This window comes from Platalea leucorodia, assembly GCF_965183815.1.
Source record: "Platalea leucorodia genome assembly, chromosome: 7".
Lineage (NCBI taxonomy): Eukaryota > Metazoa > Chordata > Aves > Pelecaniformes > Threskiornithidae > Platalea > Platalea leucorodia.
The window spans coordinates 58,519,796-58,538,610 of record NC_138829.1 but is presented as its reverse complement, the minus strand read 5'-3'; the positions used below and the strand labels follow the sequence as shown (position 1 = coordinate 58,538,610).

General features: G+C 37.4%; 1 protein-coding gene across 10 annotated transcripts in view; it reads right to left on the bottom strand.

Moving 5' to 3' along the window:
- Nucleotides 1–18,815, bottom strand: part of SOX6 (SRY-box transcription factor 6) — a 376,628-nt gene that overhangs the window by 238,899 nt on the left and 118,914 nt on the right. For 4 of the 10 annotated variants that reach the window (XM_082317543.1, XM_082317548.1, XM_082317551.1 and 1 more), the window contains exon 2: nt 10,381–10,499. The exons of 5 other annotated variants lie outside the window; for them this stretch is intronic. In XM_082317543.1, the coding sequence (XP_082173669.1) occupies nt 10,381–10,457 (77 nt within the window). In that variant the 5' untranslated portion in view covers nt 10,458–10,499. Of the gene's footprint in view, nt 1–6,828; nt 6,928–10,380; nt 10,500–18,815 lie in introns of those variants that run through there. One more of the 10 variants, XM_082317549.1, reaches the window with a different exon arrangement.

Here is an 18,815-nt window from a genome sequence, read left to right as displayed (position 1 = left end):
ACAGCAATCACTAAAGGTGGAAAATATACCTAATGGGCATGAAAAAAAAGTCGAAAAAGGCCCTAATTATCTGAAGTCCTATCACCTACTCAACTTTGTGAATTAAATAAATCCTGAAAATTGGGATTTTCCTCATTTTGAACTCAAGACAGAAAAAGAATGGGATCATTTATCAAAACCTCAGTAAAGCAGAGGAATTGGACCTCAATTTTTGTCAGCCTTGATACCGAGGTAGTAAAGCTAAAATTGAACAGCTAAGGGCTTTTTACCTATGTAAAACTAAACATAGTCCCAAACAGCTCCATTCTCTATACATCTGATGTGATTTTTTATTTTAATCCAGAGAAGAAATTCTCTCTGGTCTAATGAAGACTGCCAGTCAGATTCTCAAAACATCAGTTTTCCTTTTTTCCTACAGACAGTGTGTTATACCTTTCTATACACAAATAACAATACTTTTTTTTTTTGTCTAAGGCTTTTCTATGGTCTCAAATTCTTCAAATAATATATATCTTCTTTTTTGAAACAATTAGATGATATTCCTGACATGAAAGGCTTCCAAAGCCTAAAATCTTCCATCCCTGTTGACTGCTCAAATGATGAAATATTACAGTGGAAATTATGGCTAGACCTGGAGTTTTAGCCACTAGACATTTCAGAATCAAGCCACAAGTATTAACGCAGATAACAACAATGTGATAGCCCAGACACTATTTCAAAAACATATAGACTAAGCAATAACAACAAGATACATGACAAAGCAGATTGTAGTTGGCCAGAGACTCTAGCTTCTGCTCTGCTCCACCCTCACAAAGCATTCATAAAACTAAAGGCATGTCTACACTGCAGCCACATAAATGACTGCTTTGTAATGCTGAGATATCCAACCTAATTTTAAACAAGCTCGTTTCTGATAGCACTCCAACTACAGTAGCGTGGTACTCAGATGGACTAATTCATCCTGCTTTAGTGACTGCAGTGTAGACATAACCCAGGTCTACAGCTCCAGCAGTAGATTGGAATCAGATTAGATTAGAAATACATTCCCTTACAGAGCTTTTATGAACAGTCTCCATTCCTTTTCCCCAAAGTGCCAGATTAAAGTACTTAAGTGCATGATTAACTGCAAGTATGCAAGCAGTCCACTAATTTCAAATTGGACTACTCAGTTTCAAAAAGTTAAGCACATGTCTAAGTGCTTTGGTGACTCCAGAACTAAATAAATTAAAAGAAACCATTTTTAGAAGTACTCATAACCTTTTAAATATTTCCTTCTAAACTTTTATGCTAACCTGGTGTTCATGAAAAGTGAAATTCAGCCACAGCATCCTTGGCCTCCCCACCTTCTAAAAGAGCAACAAATGTGCATACTCCTTTCATGATATTAAAGTTGACTTACAGAACACTCCCTTACAAATCAGCACTCAGCTTTGGAATAAATTAAATGCAATGTATACTCTTCTTTGCCTGCGCTGCCCACAGTATCCTTCTCTTTCATACTTGTGGCACACCTCATCACTTGGTAGCCCTGTGTCTTTCATGGATCCGCCAACCCCTTCTGAAACTGAAGAGCGTACCCATGGAGCATCCTTTATGCCATCTGTTTTGCAGTGCAAGTTCGCCTATACAAGTACAGGCCAGATGTAGAATGGGGTACACTGACACAGTTGCATAGAAATTACTGGAACAACTTACTTATTTGTAGCTGTGAACCAGTTCAGCATAGTTTAAACATTCAGGAAAACTGATTTTTATTTTTGCTGTATAAAGATACCAGTTACAGTAGTGTTCAGATAGACTTAAAGAAAAATGAAAATGCTTTGCCAGTAGCCAAAATATTTCGCAGTTCTGCCCCTGTGAAACAATGTTATGTAGGCATAACTCAGTAACATAATTCATTGTAAATCTAATGCCGTAATCTGTCTGCCATTTTAGAATAAACAGTTATTTCCTAAAATTATGAAATCTCATATCTGTTTTCAAGGAGCTTTAGTAACACAAATGAACAGTTATTAAAAAACTCCATTCTCCTGGGACCCAAACCCCATCATGAATGCCTATGCACAAAACTTGTATAAACTGACAAGGCAGCAATGGGAGAAAATCCCCCAATTTCTGTTCCTGGCTCTGGCTCTGAGTCACAGCAAGGCCTTAAGCAAATCAGCTCAACTCCCTCAAGCTCTTCCTCAGCTTCATTTTGCAGGAATACTACAAGAATTAGTTACATATAGATCATAAGCAGCATTGCAAGATTAGAGAGTTTATGGTAGTTGCAGGAATCACCTTGGAAATAAAAAAGGGGGGGAGGAGGGATGGAAGCAAATATGATTCGAGAAACGACAGCTATAACGTTAACTGAGCACCCAAATCTCTAGCTGAAATAAGCATCAAGCTAAGCAGTACACCCACGGCTTCCAAGATACACACTCAGCTATTCTTGCATTTGTTTTTCCAATCCAGACAAATTACACTTCTGCTGATAGATATGAATCCAAATCACAAAGTTTGACTTCAGATTCAGACTTCCTCAAAGCTCAGAGGGTTTGGAACAATTTTTATGATATTTCTTCTCATTTGTAGTTAAATCATGTGAGACCTAAGCGGACTTTTTTGGAAGGCTTTTTTCTTACATTCTGCCATTATAGTGACCTTCTTAGCCGTGCAGCCACAGTAAAATATTAGGTTTAGGGAACGAGTTCCTGTCTATTCATCTAGTTGTTGAAAACGTTAAAATGGATGCAGCAAAACAGCCTCGCAGCCCCTGATGACTTTTCAGTGAAAATCCAAATTGTTTATTCAGATTCATAAAATGCTAAAAATACAACCTACCTTTCTAGTGGGTTAAATGTTCCATTCTCTTTATTCACTACCAGGGGCTTTCACTGAAAATGCCTAAGGTGAACTCACGTTGAATGCAGTAAAGGGCAGTGAAAGAATAGTCATTTAGCACCTGGGATGTACTCATCTTCAATCACTGTAGTTAATATTTTCTGTAGTTTATATTTAGCTGACAATATTGCTGTCACTTTATTTAAACAGCTTGAGACTGTTCTTTGGACTGGAGCTCATATGCCCTGGAATGCTTTGACTCATGAATTGTTTCTCCTGATAATGTTACATCACGTAACCACCTCTGTTTAATTGGTTGGTATTAGTTTCTCAGTGATGGGTGCCTTTAAAGTCCTATGACTACACCATGTGTCTCTAGATATCCAATTTCTTACTGTTGGAAAAAAAAAAAAAAGAAAAAAGGCAGTACTGACTTCCAGCTATCTTTACCAATAACTATGGGAACAAGAGTGAGCGTGCCAAGAATTTATCCATCAGCAACTTATTAGGATTTGTTGTTTTAGGCAGCAAGTAACAGAACATACAATATAAATAAAAGCAATCATTAACAATAAAATTAAAAAACAATGGTTGCTATAAATAAGCATTAATTCACATATTTTTATGGAATTGAATGACTTAATTGTTTAGATGAATGATTATATAAATGGTTTTGATAAAGGATGCCTAAAAATACTAAGAAGAATTTATTTTAGCATGTTTAGACTTTGAGTTGGAGACTTCATACAAAAAACAAGAACACATTTATTTTTTCCCTTACAAAGCCAGTTAAGAACTTGTTCGAATAACTAGAAATCTTCCTGACCGCACTTAAACTTGATGGGCATAAGTTCCTGAAAGGTTTCTTAAATGCTTTCAATACTCTATGAGATACATACTCCAGTGGTAAGATACAGTATTCTTACTTTTTTTTTTAGCTCTTACAGTTAATTTTCAGGATGTGCTTAAGATTCCACGTAATGAGTTAAACAGTTAATTTTCAGTCCTACAGGTGTGAAAACAGAAGGTCATGTGCCGTTTCTCTGCACCACCTAATTCAGAACAGAAATATTTTACCTACAGTCAGATTTCTCTCCCCTCCTTCCCCTTTCTCTTCCCTCCTCTCCATAGTTTTTATTCTCATTTCTAAGTCAAATAGACCACCTCAGTAGAGAGTGAAATGAAGTATCAATTTCAGGCTCACCTGTAGCCAGTTGCACTAAACTACCTAATTAGTACCTCCATGTAACATGAAACAATGGCTCTGCAGCTCAGTTACGGATTGTCTTTTTAATAAAAACCTTACGCTACAAGCCTAAAAACATTTCTAACAGGCAAAATATTTCTAATTCAGTAGAGGTTACGCAAGCATCAAAGCACTTAAATACAGGTGCCAAACCACAGTGCCACGAGCTCTTAGTACTGTGAGGTACTGTTACCTGACAGCTTGGTGAATATAAAATTACTTGTTTCTCCAACTGAAGACAATCAAATTGTCACCTTCCATTGTAATAATGCACAACTAGGGATCAGCAAAGTGCCAATATAATTACCAGGAAGAAAACAAAACATAACAAAAATATCAAATCTAAATTTCTCTAAAGGGTAAACACATCCATCTGGCTATTCACAAAGCAAAGGAGGAGGGATTTTATTTTTACTATCAAATATCCTACTCTTATTTAGCAATAAGATTTATATACCTTTCATTAAGTGAAAAAGAAAAACAGCTAAAGAAGGTGATTCATGAAATACTAAAAATAAACACAGGTCAGAACTGTGCTGGGATGTTACTTGTGCGTGTTTAGAGTACTGCGAGTGTCATCAGAGATGCTAGGGCCAAGCATATGCATCTGCATTGTTGTTATTATAAACTCATATATGTGAAGATTCATAAAAATTAATTCTAACTGGCACATGGCGTACTTTGGCACAAGCTACGCATGACGTGCCACTTTTATTTGTTTATTTAAATGACTTCACTCTAAGAACCAAAAATGAAGTTTGAACTGCAGACTGCCTCAGAACTGGGACTTTCAGGATATTAAAAACCTGAGGAAAACCTTTGAAGGGGGTAATCTGAATACATGAGAACTAGCATTTTCACCATATATTTCTTTAGGTTATTCAGCAAGTGGCCTACATATTCAGGAGTGAAATTTGCATTTTGGTGATGCAGAGATCACATAACCAGAAATTGTGTTTTATATCTACAGTAGCTTTGGGCATCCTATAAAATATAAAAGAGTGTCCTAGGTAGGATATATACTTGAAAAAATATTTTCATCTCATTCATAGAAACAAAGCTAAACTTAAATTCTTCTTGAAGAACTTGCATTATTGAGTGATATTATGGATTACCTTTTCTGTACCTATATTCCAGTCACTACAAATGCATACACAAAGTTCTTGTACATTTATTGATGTAAACACACATCCCCTTCAAATACTTTTTAAAGTTTCACCAGTGCTGGAGGAGTTACAAAAGAAGAGAGAAAAGCAAAATATGCAACGCTGAGAATTGGTCTTTGACATCATTTTTTTCTCCAAAGGAATATTCAAGAATGGCAGGAAAGGACAAGCAGCTTTTTTCCACACTGCACAATTGCACCAGGGCCAGATGTAATCCTAACCCTTGTGGTTAAAGCAGGCACAAGGACTGCTTAAATACATTGTTAGCCTTGCAGAAGAGGTTAAGGAAAAGATGCAGGCTCCACATAATCGGGAACACCGCCTGCATCTTGTCTCGCATGTTGCATCCCCAGGAGCTCAGGTGCAGCACCGAAAGGCTGGGCTTTCCAGCTGCAACCAGCTCGCAGGTTTTGGCTGTTGATGCTTGCTCTTGTGCGCTACACTGTCTCATACGACACAGCACCTTCTCTTCCACTGTATTAGAATCCTGATACACTCTAGCTAATATTCCTAATTGTGGCATTGTTTCCAAGGGGCTAAGCGGCAAATTTAGGAGGACAGGTCAGGATATGGGTCACTGGGAACAAAGGAAGAAAGGAAGGTAGCAAAAACCCACAGCAAATTTGAAGTCACGAGCATTTTGGATCAGATAAAACGAAACTAGACAAAATGCCCCACTTTCTGCAACTTTGAGACATTCTGATTTTTGTCAGAGTCCTTACAAACAGGCTTTTACAAGGCAACATTGTGCACAATATTTCTTTGTTTTGATCTAATGCTTATACAGCATGATCTTTACATGTGTGCACAATGGGAACCCTAAAATGTGTTTACAGACCCCTACAGGAACCACCTCATTTACCAGTGAGTTGCAGCTACTACTGGGATAAAGGACAGGGTAGTCTGAAGCAGCATGCTGTTCAGAAAAAGACTGCAGGGATACTATGCCTAGCTGAAACTACCCAAGAAATATTTCAGGAATATCCCTGTTTGATTGGCAATGTGGCCAAGGACAACAATGCGGCAACTTCTCTCTTTCTCCCCCCCAAGCCCTCCACTGCTTGGGCTGTGCAAGTTCTCATGGGAGGGAGTAGATGGGGCCCTTTTTGCTTAATATTAATTTATTTCAATATGAAAATATGAACACAAAAGATAAATAATTGCACCAGTCTAAGGATTCAAATAAAGTAAAACAAAACATTATCTCCTCTATTAATTAAGCTAATCAGTTGCCATTAAGAAGTGCAAACAATTTAAAGTTCAATTTATTGAGACTTTGAACCTCCTATCCTTTCACAAGATCCACAGATGAAATCTCTACCAATATTAACTGCCTTTAAAAAAAAAATTAAAATAGGTAACTAAGACATTGTTATTCATAGTCTTATTCTTAATATGACGTACTTAACAATATAAAGTATTTTCATTGTTATTTAGTGAAACAAAAAAAACCCAAAATCATTGTTTAATATTAACCAGTTTCCCAATGCAAGTTTTGTATGTTTAAGGAATTCATTAAGTCGTTTGGACTAGGCACTGAAAAGAACCAGAAAACATTAAAAAGTCATTGCCACAGGTAAAACTTACACCACGTCATCGTTCAGCTTGGAGAGATCAAGCAGCGTGCAGTCTCTGCATACAGCACTCTGAAACTGCATCAATTGCAAAGGAAACTACAAACTCTCCCTTTCTTTTGCTTTCAGTTCTGCAAAGTACACAAAATAGGAAGAAATAATTTGCAATAACTGAGGACCCTCAACTATCCTGTTTTCATAGAAGATACTGGCATACAGCATCTGATCTCTAACAAGGAGAAGGAAACGTGCATAGCAAAATCAATCGTAAGGGTAAAGGTGAAGAGTGCCCAGGCTCTGAATTGCTCCACATTTCCAAGTGCTCAAAGTTCCCTGTTAGTATTTTTAAATGTGTCAAAGAATATCACAAAGCACAACTATCAGAATACAAAGAAAAACAAAACCAGCACATGAACCAAAGTCCCAGTCAAACAATGTTGTCCCCAAATAATTAGAAAATAAAAACCCAAATGTATAAAATGCAAACTTAACATATTGTCAGTGATTTTAAACATTTTTACCATTACCATTTAAATTCAGTCAGATCCCTTACAGGTGATTTTAGCTAAAATACTGAAATATTCTATTATAACTTGTGATGCAGTATGTTTACCATTGAAATACACAGCGCCTTGCTGTGGTTTTCATCTCTGACCCATTTTTTTCCTATATTTTAAGGATAAAACATATGATCTGCATTTCTAAAGAAGTCTTGTCTTCTCGAACAGTGTCAATTTTTGCTCAGGGCTATATTTTGTAACAGTTTCCCACTTGTGTTTATTGGTAATAATTTATAATAGACAAGCAAACAGTACATAATATGTGCAGCCTGTTACTTCTAAAAAACAGATTCGAACAGTTTAATTTTCTCATGGACATTTCTTCAAAGCTCTATTATCAATTTCAAAAGCATTGCCATACAGAACACAGCTTTACATGCATATTTAGCTGGTACGACTGTCATCCCTACGATGAACCATGAACGAGACAGTCCAGTGTCTGTGGTTTTAAACCAAGTACGAATAGAATTGAAAAGAAATGTATCTTTTAATCTAGGAATTATGACCCAGGCATAGAATCATTACAGACTTTCAAGTATGGGTCAGGTCCTCAGACACTGTAAATCAGAGCAGCTGTACCGAGGTTAATTGAATCCTATTTATCCAGCTAAAGATATATCCTTAACAACTTTTCTTGGCATAGAAAAATTACATCGGGCCCTTTTGCAACATGAAATTTCTGTGTTTTCAGTGAAGGACTGACTACCATCACATTATTACCAGAGATCGTATAACACGATAATATTCCTCCAAACACTCATTGCAGAGAAATGCAAAAAAATGGTAAGGTATATTCTGAATACTAGCAGACTGTATGCATCGCTCTCTGTACTTTTTCAATTTATTCTCTTGAACTGATTCAAAATAACAAGATCTCTTCACTTACACAGACAAGCATTTTAAAAAAAACAACAAAAATTACTTCTCCTTCTGGCATAAGCGCTAATATCAGACAATAATTCTGGGAAGAATCTAACACAAACTACTGAAACAAAAACAATTTTAGGTTTTAATTTGAACATGAATTCTTATGTTGCTACTTGGCAAAGCACTGCAGTCCAGCAGCTCCTGTGGAGCAAGGTCATGAAAGAGATGGGGGTCATCCAAATATGTAAGACCCCCAGCACAGCAGGCGCAAACTCTGCGCTAATTATACTAGGCCACATCAGTCCTCAGCACACAACCACTCTGGCAGCCTCTCCATGGCATTAACACTACACAGACCAGGGCTGAGATGACAGGACTAGGGGAGGTGCCCATCAGCCTACCTTCGAGCAGGCAAAAATAAAGTGGAAAAAGGGAGAAAGCAAAGGCTCTTTCAGTTTCTTTCTGTTGAATCATTTTTGGTCACTGAGGTTTTGGGAGCTGACTCAGGCAGGAAAAAGCCCTGCCAGGGCAGCAACTAGAACTAGCAGGGAGGCACAGGGCCACCCCAGGAAGGAGGCAGGTTTGGGGTGAGCCCTCTCATCTTTTCAGCAGAGGGGTCAATCTCCAAGAAGATGCACCTCCATAAAGAGATTTCCTTACTTTGAGACTCTACCCTGGTTATTTTAGCATAGAAGGTGATGAAGCAGTCTAATATTTGGCAATCAATCAGCGCAACTTCTCGTGGTCCAGAAATCTCAAAATATCTTCACCTTTACTAAGCAACTCTTTCGGCACTCCCACAAAAGAAGAAACTGAGACATGGTGAGTTTAATGAATTAACCCAAGGAAACAAAGGAAGTCAAGAGCACATACGACTGAATTTCTAGCCCTCCTCAGTTCCCTGTGAAAGGTATAAGTTGCAGTGAAAGATGAATCTCAAATCAGGTTCATAACGTGTTCATAACTGAACAAGCCTCTTCTCACTAGCAGACAAAGAAATCTTTCCTTAGAATGATTTATTTCACTAAACAGATGTGTAGAGTTGTATTTATTTCTACAGCGTTGTCATTATCAATTTACTATACCATGTCACAAGTTACAGCTTACTTAAATCAGCCAGTAAATGCTGGGAGAAATGTTTGTTGACACTGAATAGTGAATTCCTACAAAACCTGACTGCACTTCTGCACTGGCAAGTAGTGATCAAAGTGATACGAAACTGAAAGCTCCCACACCGGTATGAACACCACATTAAATCCAAGTTCAGAAAGAGGCTGGGGATGCAAAGCCAGTGTTAAAAATACAAACTGGATAATAAGATAAAAAAGGAATATACATTTTTGACCAGCCAGCACAGCTTCTAGAATGGCATGGAAACTGTCAACTTGCTTGTGTGCTCTGTGCATTTCTTTTGAATTTTCTCATGCAAGGGGCAAAACATCAAACAAAAAATATTATCACTTGCACTATATTTAACACTTCAGAAAGGCACTTAAATTTATTGTAGTTTCAATACATCTCATCTTTTCAATACACAATTAAAATACTAAATTAATAAATCTTGAGACAGCAAAATTATTCATTTTAGTATTTTCAAGGACCTTTCCGTAAATATAGTGAAAAGACAAGTCCAGCGAATAGCTTATCAATACAACCTCCATGGAATATTTGCTAACATTATACATATGTTAAGCAGTGAAATGTTCTTCACTTGAAAAACACAAAACACTCTGCATCTGTTGTAGAAAATCAACCCAAGAGATACATCTAACTGAAGACATTTTTTTTTCATTTATAAACCAATGAAGAAAAATTTCCCTTCACAGCTTGCTTTGATTCAATTAAAGCAATAGTTTACGCAGTACCTATTGCAAATGTCTAAGGCTGCATGCAAGGAGAAATTACATGGTTTGGATAGTAAGTGAGTATCACTGACTTCTGAAAATAAAACCATTGCTCTAAATAAAATTTCTGCATTGTCATCTAAAAGTATACATGACTATAAATGTAACAGAGAAGGTTATTTTTAGCTCAAAAACTATAATTTGTTTTAGAATTGTAGTTAGAAAAGCTAAAGTGATAGGAGAAAAAAAATTAAAAAAAAAAAAACACAACTACTAGTTGCACATATCACTCACATATAATGGCTGTTCTTCCACTCTTCTGTCCTGCTTTCTCCTACCACACCAGCCAGCACTTCAGAGTTTGATGGCATACCACCTCTGACACCTTCCCAAATCACAAGGAACCACTGCCACTGTCAGGAAATCACACTGAGTTAATCTCTGCCAGCTCCCAAGCTACCACATCTATCCATACGTATAAGCAGCATCTAATTTGTTGTACAAAGCACTGTCAACTTTGTTCAACAATTAAAGCCGTTAAAAACATAAAAGCAACTGCGAGAAGTGAAGGCGTTTGGGCCTGTTGGGAGATACAGTACCCCACATGCCTTCTGCCACTGCTGCTACAGTTAAGCAAACTTTACAGCCAGTCAAGCCATCATCCAATAGAGCCTATTTGCTGAGCAACAGTGGAGCTTTGTGGTTTGCCTCACAGTTGACAGTAAGTTATGAGCCCTTTGTGAGCACAGGGGAAGGAAAACAGAGATCGGAATTTGGCAGGAAAATATAATACAGAATTCTCCTGTCTATGGAACCTGAATTTTTGTGAAAACAATCAAGCATTGTTGAAAGAAAGAAAAGCAACTTTGACAGATGAAATATAGAGGGGCCCCTTTTAGGAAAACAGTAAACAAAGCACCATTCAGGCCAGGTCCATTCTGTCATTTATAAAGATAGTTTCTTCTGTGTGGCGAGAGTTTACAGCAAAGAGTTCAGATTCAACAAATCAAGTGTAAAATCTCCCACAGTCCACATTAAAACAGCTAGCTAGGAAAGGACAGGAATGCCAAAGAGAAAAATATCACAAGTTTTTCTGTTTGGGAGCAAGGATACAATACATAGATTGGGTGAAAGAGACTCTAAGAAAAGTCTAAAAGACAAGCCAAAAAACTAACAATTGTTAATTATAAAGAGCTAATTTTGTCAGAGACAGGAAAAGAGAAGGACACTGGAGATCACTGAATAGAAATATGAAAGGAAGGAGCCATTCTTGAACATTGTTGAAGAACTATGTCTCTATTTCTCCAGGCTGGACCTCATGAGGTCATCATTGGCATGAAAGGCTCAAAAACTTGGGCTGGTACTACTATAGTTTGGACATCTGGAATGTCAGCACACAGTGCACTACTTTCTCCAAAGTATCTTAATTCCTCTTTCCAAAAATAGGCATCCTCGCCAGCTTTAGTCACCCAAACTGGAAAATGTACAGCACAGAGTGAAATGAAAAGCATTTTTGTTTCCTTGCGCTCCACAACTAGTAATAAGATTTCAGCAAGGGAAAGTTAAGGCAACAGCGTTCAATATACTACAGCTTTGATTAACGGCGTCTGGTCTTGCTACAGGACTGGCAATTGTTCTGAAGTTATGACTGACGTGAGTTTGGAGCATCGTTGGGACTCTTAAAAGCATATGTTTTTGCAGCCAACAAAGTAATTGTTAATGCTTTACAGGGTAGAAAGAGACCGTAGGCCAGTAAAAGCCCGGTTAGGCTCAAATGACACATTACTTGCACATCATTTGGAAAACATGAACAAAACTACTCGGTTTTGCTACACCCAGCTAAAGTAACAGTCTTCATTGTGTGCTAATCTGGACCCAAACCAAGCCACACCTAAGCAAATAATGCTTAGTAGATGCAAAATAATACTGATTTCTTTATTTAGACAACCAAAACTATTTATTTCACCGATGAAATCACATAATAACTATCTGCAATTTAAAGCGTCCTTTAAAACAAAGCCCACAAAATGCAGAAGTTTGCCAATAGGTCAGGAATAATAAAAGCAAGCATGCATATGGATTCAATGCTCTGGATTTATCCGGCATTGGTTAATGGTTTCTATAGAGATGGATGTCAATCTGCCTGGCCTTTCTTGTGTCAACAGTCAGTTACAACAAGGAAGATCATGGCTTTTGCCTTTGATTAGAAGAGGTATCTTTCCACAGTTTACTGAAGGTCACAGTATTTGCCACAAGTTCTCTCTTATTACAGATTTTATGTGAAATGTGTATGTTTACAAAGCAAAATAAAAAGACAATTAGCTTTAGAAGTTTGGAGTCAAAGTGGTGTTAAAGCTACACTTTGTACAAAGTTTTCCTGTCCATGCTGTAAGATTTTTCACCTTAAATATAGCTTGTTCAAAAATTCACAGAAAATATTTGCATAATACTAATTAAGCTGTCAAAAGGTAACGTTGGCATACTACTACAACCACATCACTGCCAACTTTCTAAATTCCTTGAAAGAGTAAGGACTCGTGTTCTTGTCTCATGCTAACTTAAATTGGAAAAAATCTTCTCATTTTCATTGCAAAATGCCACCCAGGCTTTTATTTAAATATTGTCAGCAGCACAATACTTCATCTTATTGTACAAAAATATGAAACCGAATGAAATGCAGAAATATCACATTGATAACCGAACATGCAAAAAACTGACTACTGTGACTTGCAGTAAATATATAAAAGAAACATTATCAGGAATTTCTCTTAAGGCAGCAGTCAAAACCAAAACCATCTTGCTGCTGATGTTACCTCAGTCCATATTAGCCTGCCAGCCCATCTCTAGCAACTGCCTGGTTCACAGACCCAGAATATAACCAATAAGCTTGCCAGCGTGGCATTATAAGTAAATGTGAAAAACTAGAGGGGACAGTTTACTTATATAAGTATTAGGTTTAAAAGTCCTGCCTGGAGCAACAGAATTAAATCTTTTATGCTTCCAAGAGAGACACGTTCACGCTAATGAAATTTTGGAGTAGTTTCGAAGCAAGTGTTAAAGTTTGAAGTCCTGTCTGTCCTCCAGGTTGTGTCTGTCCTTACAGGTCACGGTGTTGCTGCTATACGTTCCACTGGAACAATGCCTATAGCATCATTGCTGCCAACCTGCTCCAGAAAAGGCTGCATTTCAGTTGTGCTGAATACAGAGAGGGACTGATCTACGTCCAAATGAAGTAAATGAAGAGATGCTGGCTGACTGTCAAGGTTTGGGGATGTGGCCCATAATATGCAAAATGTTTTGGTGGCAGAGGGGATTTTCTGTGTATCAGAATGGGATGAGCCCAATTTTAAAATATAAGAAATATTTTACAAAGAAAGCATGACAGAGCAGGGAAACAAAGGAACTGGCTGTTATTTGCAACTCTGTTCTATATATGCCATTTTAATAAACTGTGGGATATGACAGTTGGTGGTTTACTGTTAGTTCACCCAAAATAAATGAGTGTATGAATAAATCAAATGATTAAGTTAGTTTCTACTCCTAGCTTTTCACAGCCTGAAGCAATAAAGACAAAACAGAATGGCAAAAATGGAGTTCCCCTAGTCCTCTGCACTGTGACATCCAAACAACTGGGGGACGCTGTACAGGGATACTGAAAAGTCCTTCCTCAGCTGGAGAGAACATGGAGCTGGGAGAGTGCTAAAATATGTGTAGGAGGATACAGTGAAAAGCTCCTACCCTTTGGTTAGGATGCACTATCCGACGATTGCAGGGGTGCTGGCACGGGCCCAGAAGGAAGGTATGGACACTGCGGGGCTGACAATACCGCCATGTTTATTAGTGGTAAGCTCCAGGAAATGTTCCACATAGCCCTCATAGTTTTCTGGCTTCAGACTTAAATGCATACACGCACACACTCACACCATCCCTTCTTAAATTTCCTTTGAGGTTTCAATGTACTGCTATTTTACCCTCAGGAGCCGCTTCTCCCCACAGGCTCTGCACTACGCTCTGTTCTACCATCTCTAATAGCCAGTTGCATATACTGGGAAGAATGCATTTTGTTACTACTTTGATGAGACATGGCCATACAGTGAGTTGTACAGTATTGACCAAGTGGTCTCACTGAAGTTATCACTGATCTAAAAGATAAGGAGTTCATTGCTTATTCCCTGCTCTCACAGAAAGTACCATTTCCCAGGTCCAATGGGTTACTTATCACCTCCTTTGAGGCCTATAGCTGTACTTGTAATAAGATTAACAAAAAGAGATCTCAGATATCACTGTATAAAAAGACAACTTGGGTAGGGAAAAGGAACAAAATTCCAGAAGGGAACTTCTTGTATCTCTGGAAAGACAGGAGACAGATCTGTGAACTGAGCCTAACAACAAAAAGAGAAGAAATCCCATGTGAAGCTGGATTTACACACACATGAGCATGCACGTGTGTAGATATATAAATATATGTATCTACATGTATATATGTTTCTTTGTGTGTGCATACATTTGTTATATATGAGATTCAAGTCCTAAGTATGCAAAGAGAATATGTGATCTATCCTCGTGGCTTTTTTCCCTGTACACTGTTGTCCAGATGTAAGCTGTGAAACACATCCAAGTTCCTTAGGAAGGGAAGTGTTGAGCCAGGTGGTTCAGGCTGAGCTGTTGCAGTTATCACTCCATTGAAAATGAACAACAAATTCAAATAACAGAGGCTGTGTTTGATTCTGGATCTTTCTGGGTTTTCTTTCTTTAGTTCCCACCCCCACAGTCTCACCTCTCTCCCACCCTTCCCCACTTACCATAAAGTTATGATGCCCTTTACTATAATAATGAATGGAATTCCCAGATTATTATTTTAGAGGCTTAACTGATTCTCTGTATTTTTAATGTGCTTAGCACTTATACAAAGAGGCTTTTTCAGATGTCTTTCAGCAAATACAGAAATAGGCTTGGAGTCAGTATTCATTTTAATAGTTTCAACAGATATGGTCACATTTATTTTCAAAGATTTTTTTTTTTTCCTAATTGCACTTTTGCATCACTCTGCATGCAGTTGCATTACACACCCATCTATAAACCTGGACCTATCACCAGCAAGTAGAGTATCTCCATCCTTAAAGTAATGTTTATAAAAACATACATGACCTGCACAATGCTCACAGTATAAAACTCTAAATAAATATAAGAGTGAGAGCACTGGAACCTCACTTCCCCTTCTGCGTGTTATTTATTTCCAGGTAATCTCAGTTGAGAGCTTTCTAGTGCTGTCACTATGGCCAATTCTATATTGGATATTTTTCTCAATACAGATGTGTAGCTATTTGCCTTTTCTTTACTTCTCTGTAAATGCCATATGGACAGAAATCATTGAGTCACCAGATCATACATTTATTTTTATGATATATTATGCTGTTTGATGTCATGTTGACATCTAATTGATGTTGGTTTTGCTTTTTTTGTCTTTGTTTTGTTTCTTGGTTTCAATAAAAAGAGAATTTAAAAAAGGCTGTAGAGTGATGACTTAAGGCATGACAGACATGAACATAGTATGCATCTCTTTTATGATGTGCTGCTGAGTAATTGGGTATATTTCTAGCTTTAGATAACATATAGGAGGCCTCTGAATTTTTACTGTATAGTGAAGTATTTGAGTAAGCCCAGCCTATAACCTCAAAAGAACTTTTTTCTCTAGCAAGAAGTACATACAGAACATGTTTTCAATAAGGGCTTAACCCATGATTTAAGAGTCAATAAAGAAAGGTTTTCCATAAAGAAATGAGAAAGCAACAATAGAACTAAAATATAACATACCAAAGATTAAATATGTTCCATCAGCACAACAGTGTCTTTGTACAGTAAAGAGCAGAAGGGGATGATTAATAGTAAAATGGTATGTATGTCAAAAGAAAAATAAATGCAATTTAGACAAAGTACACACTTATTAACAGAGAACATCATTTACAGTTATTCAGATGGGAGGAAGACAAGGATGAAACTAGCAGAGAATGTATTTCACAATGTGAAGTCACATTCATCTTGGTTCAGGGTTTTCCCCCCTGACGACAGCTACAAAATAAAAATACTGGTGAAATCCTTGCTGGAATAAAATTAATGCCTAAGTGCCCAGTGACTTCAGCAGAATCAGGGTTTCACTCAAGGTATTTTAAGGTGCGGCTTTACTAAGCAGGCCTCCTGGATCACCAATGGGAATGGGTCCACATTTCCCCCCCGGTTCCTGCAGTGCACACGATGCAGACACCACAGCTCTAATGGCCTTGACACCAACCAGCCTTTTTAAAGAGGGGCTGATGCTACAGACCCCCTCTCACTCATCCTCCTTCTGAATGGCTAGTAACAGGGGGCTCTTCCAGGTGGCTTTACCAGGCACTGGGTTTTGGGACACAGAGAGTGAGGAGGGAAAGCGGGAAAGCAGTACTTTGGAAACAAGCACAGAGACCAGGTTAAGCTTAGACCAGTGAAAGGCAGATTAAAGTGCCTGACAGACTGAACATCTGCCCAGCACCTACCAGAAAGCTATCATTTGAAACCAACTAAAAGGTTGCAGAGAAATGATCTCTGCATGATAATGTACTATGAGAAGATTTTGGGAGCACCTCCTCTATATTTGCTAGAAATGTTATAAAAATGACGAGATGTAAACTTAATTTTTCAAACATTCCAAGTTTTGAGCTAGAAGGATACAAATCTGTTATCAGATTATATCGCTCCCTGCAGAACGACAGGATTCTCCGGAGGTGCCCCAGCAGTGTGCCAGTCTAGCCTGTTTGTGAAAACTGGTGATTCAACTTCCACAAAGAAATACAACTACAACCAAATATATACAAAACAAGGGAAAATATAAGACAGAAAGAAAGGACCATTTCATTCTGCATACAAGATACACTTTATAGGACAGCTCCATAAACACAGCCCACAATGCTCTAATATTTCCAAATAAACCAACACAAAATAAAAATGAATTTATAAGAAAGGCAAGAAAGGTAAATTTTAAATGAAGAGGTGAGTTTGTAGAAGTTGTAAATTAAGTGAAAAAAAAGTTAAAAATATAAATGTTTGTGCCATATTAATCCTAGAAATTGCTACCACTCCTACTTTGCATACATAATTACACACAAAATGGGAAAGAGGAACTGAAAGAAAACAAGGGTTATAATTCCATCAAAAATTATCTGGAGAAGACGAAAATTTTTTTAGTTTCACTCTCCTGATATACGGTATCAGTAGAAACCAGACAGGGAATTAAAGCCTATAATTCACAATATGTATGTTTTTACTACACATGAGATGTAAATCAAAGACGAAGTGGTAGATCTGAAATATACATCTCAAAACACCCATCCTCAAAGCTCCTTCTTAACTACCTCTCTCAAAATCCCAAGCTGTCCCAAAAATATTTTGATTATGGTCTAATCTACTCTACGTGACCTTTGCAGAAATGATTCTTTGCAACTCTGGCAAGTTTCTTTCTCTACCACTTTTGTTAGATGAATGACTCCTTCCATTTGCAAGGAAGTTCTCAGAATCTTTGCATTATAGGACTATTATTGCCAGAACATATTGAGCTCTTGCTGTGTTCACAGATTTAAATCTGAAAGCCAGAAATCATAAACATATACCTCATTCAAGATAGTACACACAAGCACAGAAGTACACAAATTATTTCAGTAATGTACATTATAGCTACAAAAAGAATGGCATCAGAAACCTTTATTAGCATCAGACAAGAGCCTCAAGTCTTAAATCATCAGCTCACACAATTTCTCTTTTTCTGAACTCCCTTTGATTTCTTTGCCTATTAAATCCAATTGCTATACAAGTTGGTGTTAGATGCTCTATCCTGACATAACATGCTATATGGCAGTACAGTGCAACACTATAGAGAGCAATGCCTTGCTCAAATGGTTTGCCATTTTGAGACTCCTACAATTTTTATCTCCAGTCATCAATCATCTTCAGGATTTTACACTCTTTGAAAACAAATATTTCTACACCTAACTAATCTTCAAGTCTGTGTGTGCTGTAGGACATGATTGCAATCATTTAAACAGAAATGCTCCACTGTAGTCCTAAAAGACAGCATGATAAAAATCACCAGAAAGACAACGAATAAAGAGAACTTAAAACTTAACTGGGCATTCCCACTTCCTAAATCTGTAGGTGGAAAACAGCACTTCACCTTTAACAATATGGCCTATTAGTTCCCTCTATTAATGAAAGAAAGAGAAGACATGAGGAGGTCAATGAAATACGTAAGAATGAAGGTGGTAAAAGAAGAGAGAATCCTTCTAACTATATTATGGACAGTGTCAATAAATGCAAATTAAGTAACTTCCCCCCCAAATCCCAGAGAAGTATACAAGTTATTCGCAGTATTATTATCACTCTAGCAACATTATAATATATTTGTTTCATTAACGATCCATTCTCTGTAATTCTAAGAACTATGAAGTAAATTATGATTGGCACACAAACGTACATCTAAATTACAACTAAAAAGTATCCAGGTTTTTATGAAAGTTTTGAGGAGGTGATGTGATTTTAAGACTGTCATACTTTTAAGCAAATGTAGATTGACTTAAAGTAAACATTGCAGGAGGGAGCTCATGCTCTAGGCTTCACCAAGCAATCAGCAAGGCATCTGACACGCTACAGAAAACCTGCAAAATCCAGCAAATAAATCATGTAACACCCATTCAGTATCCTAC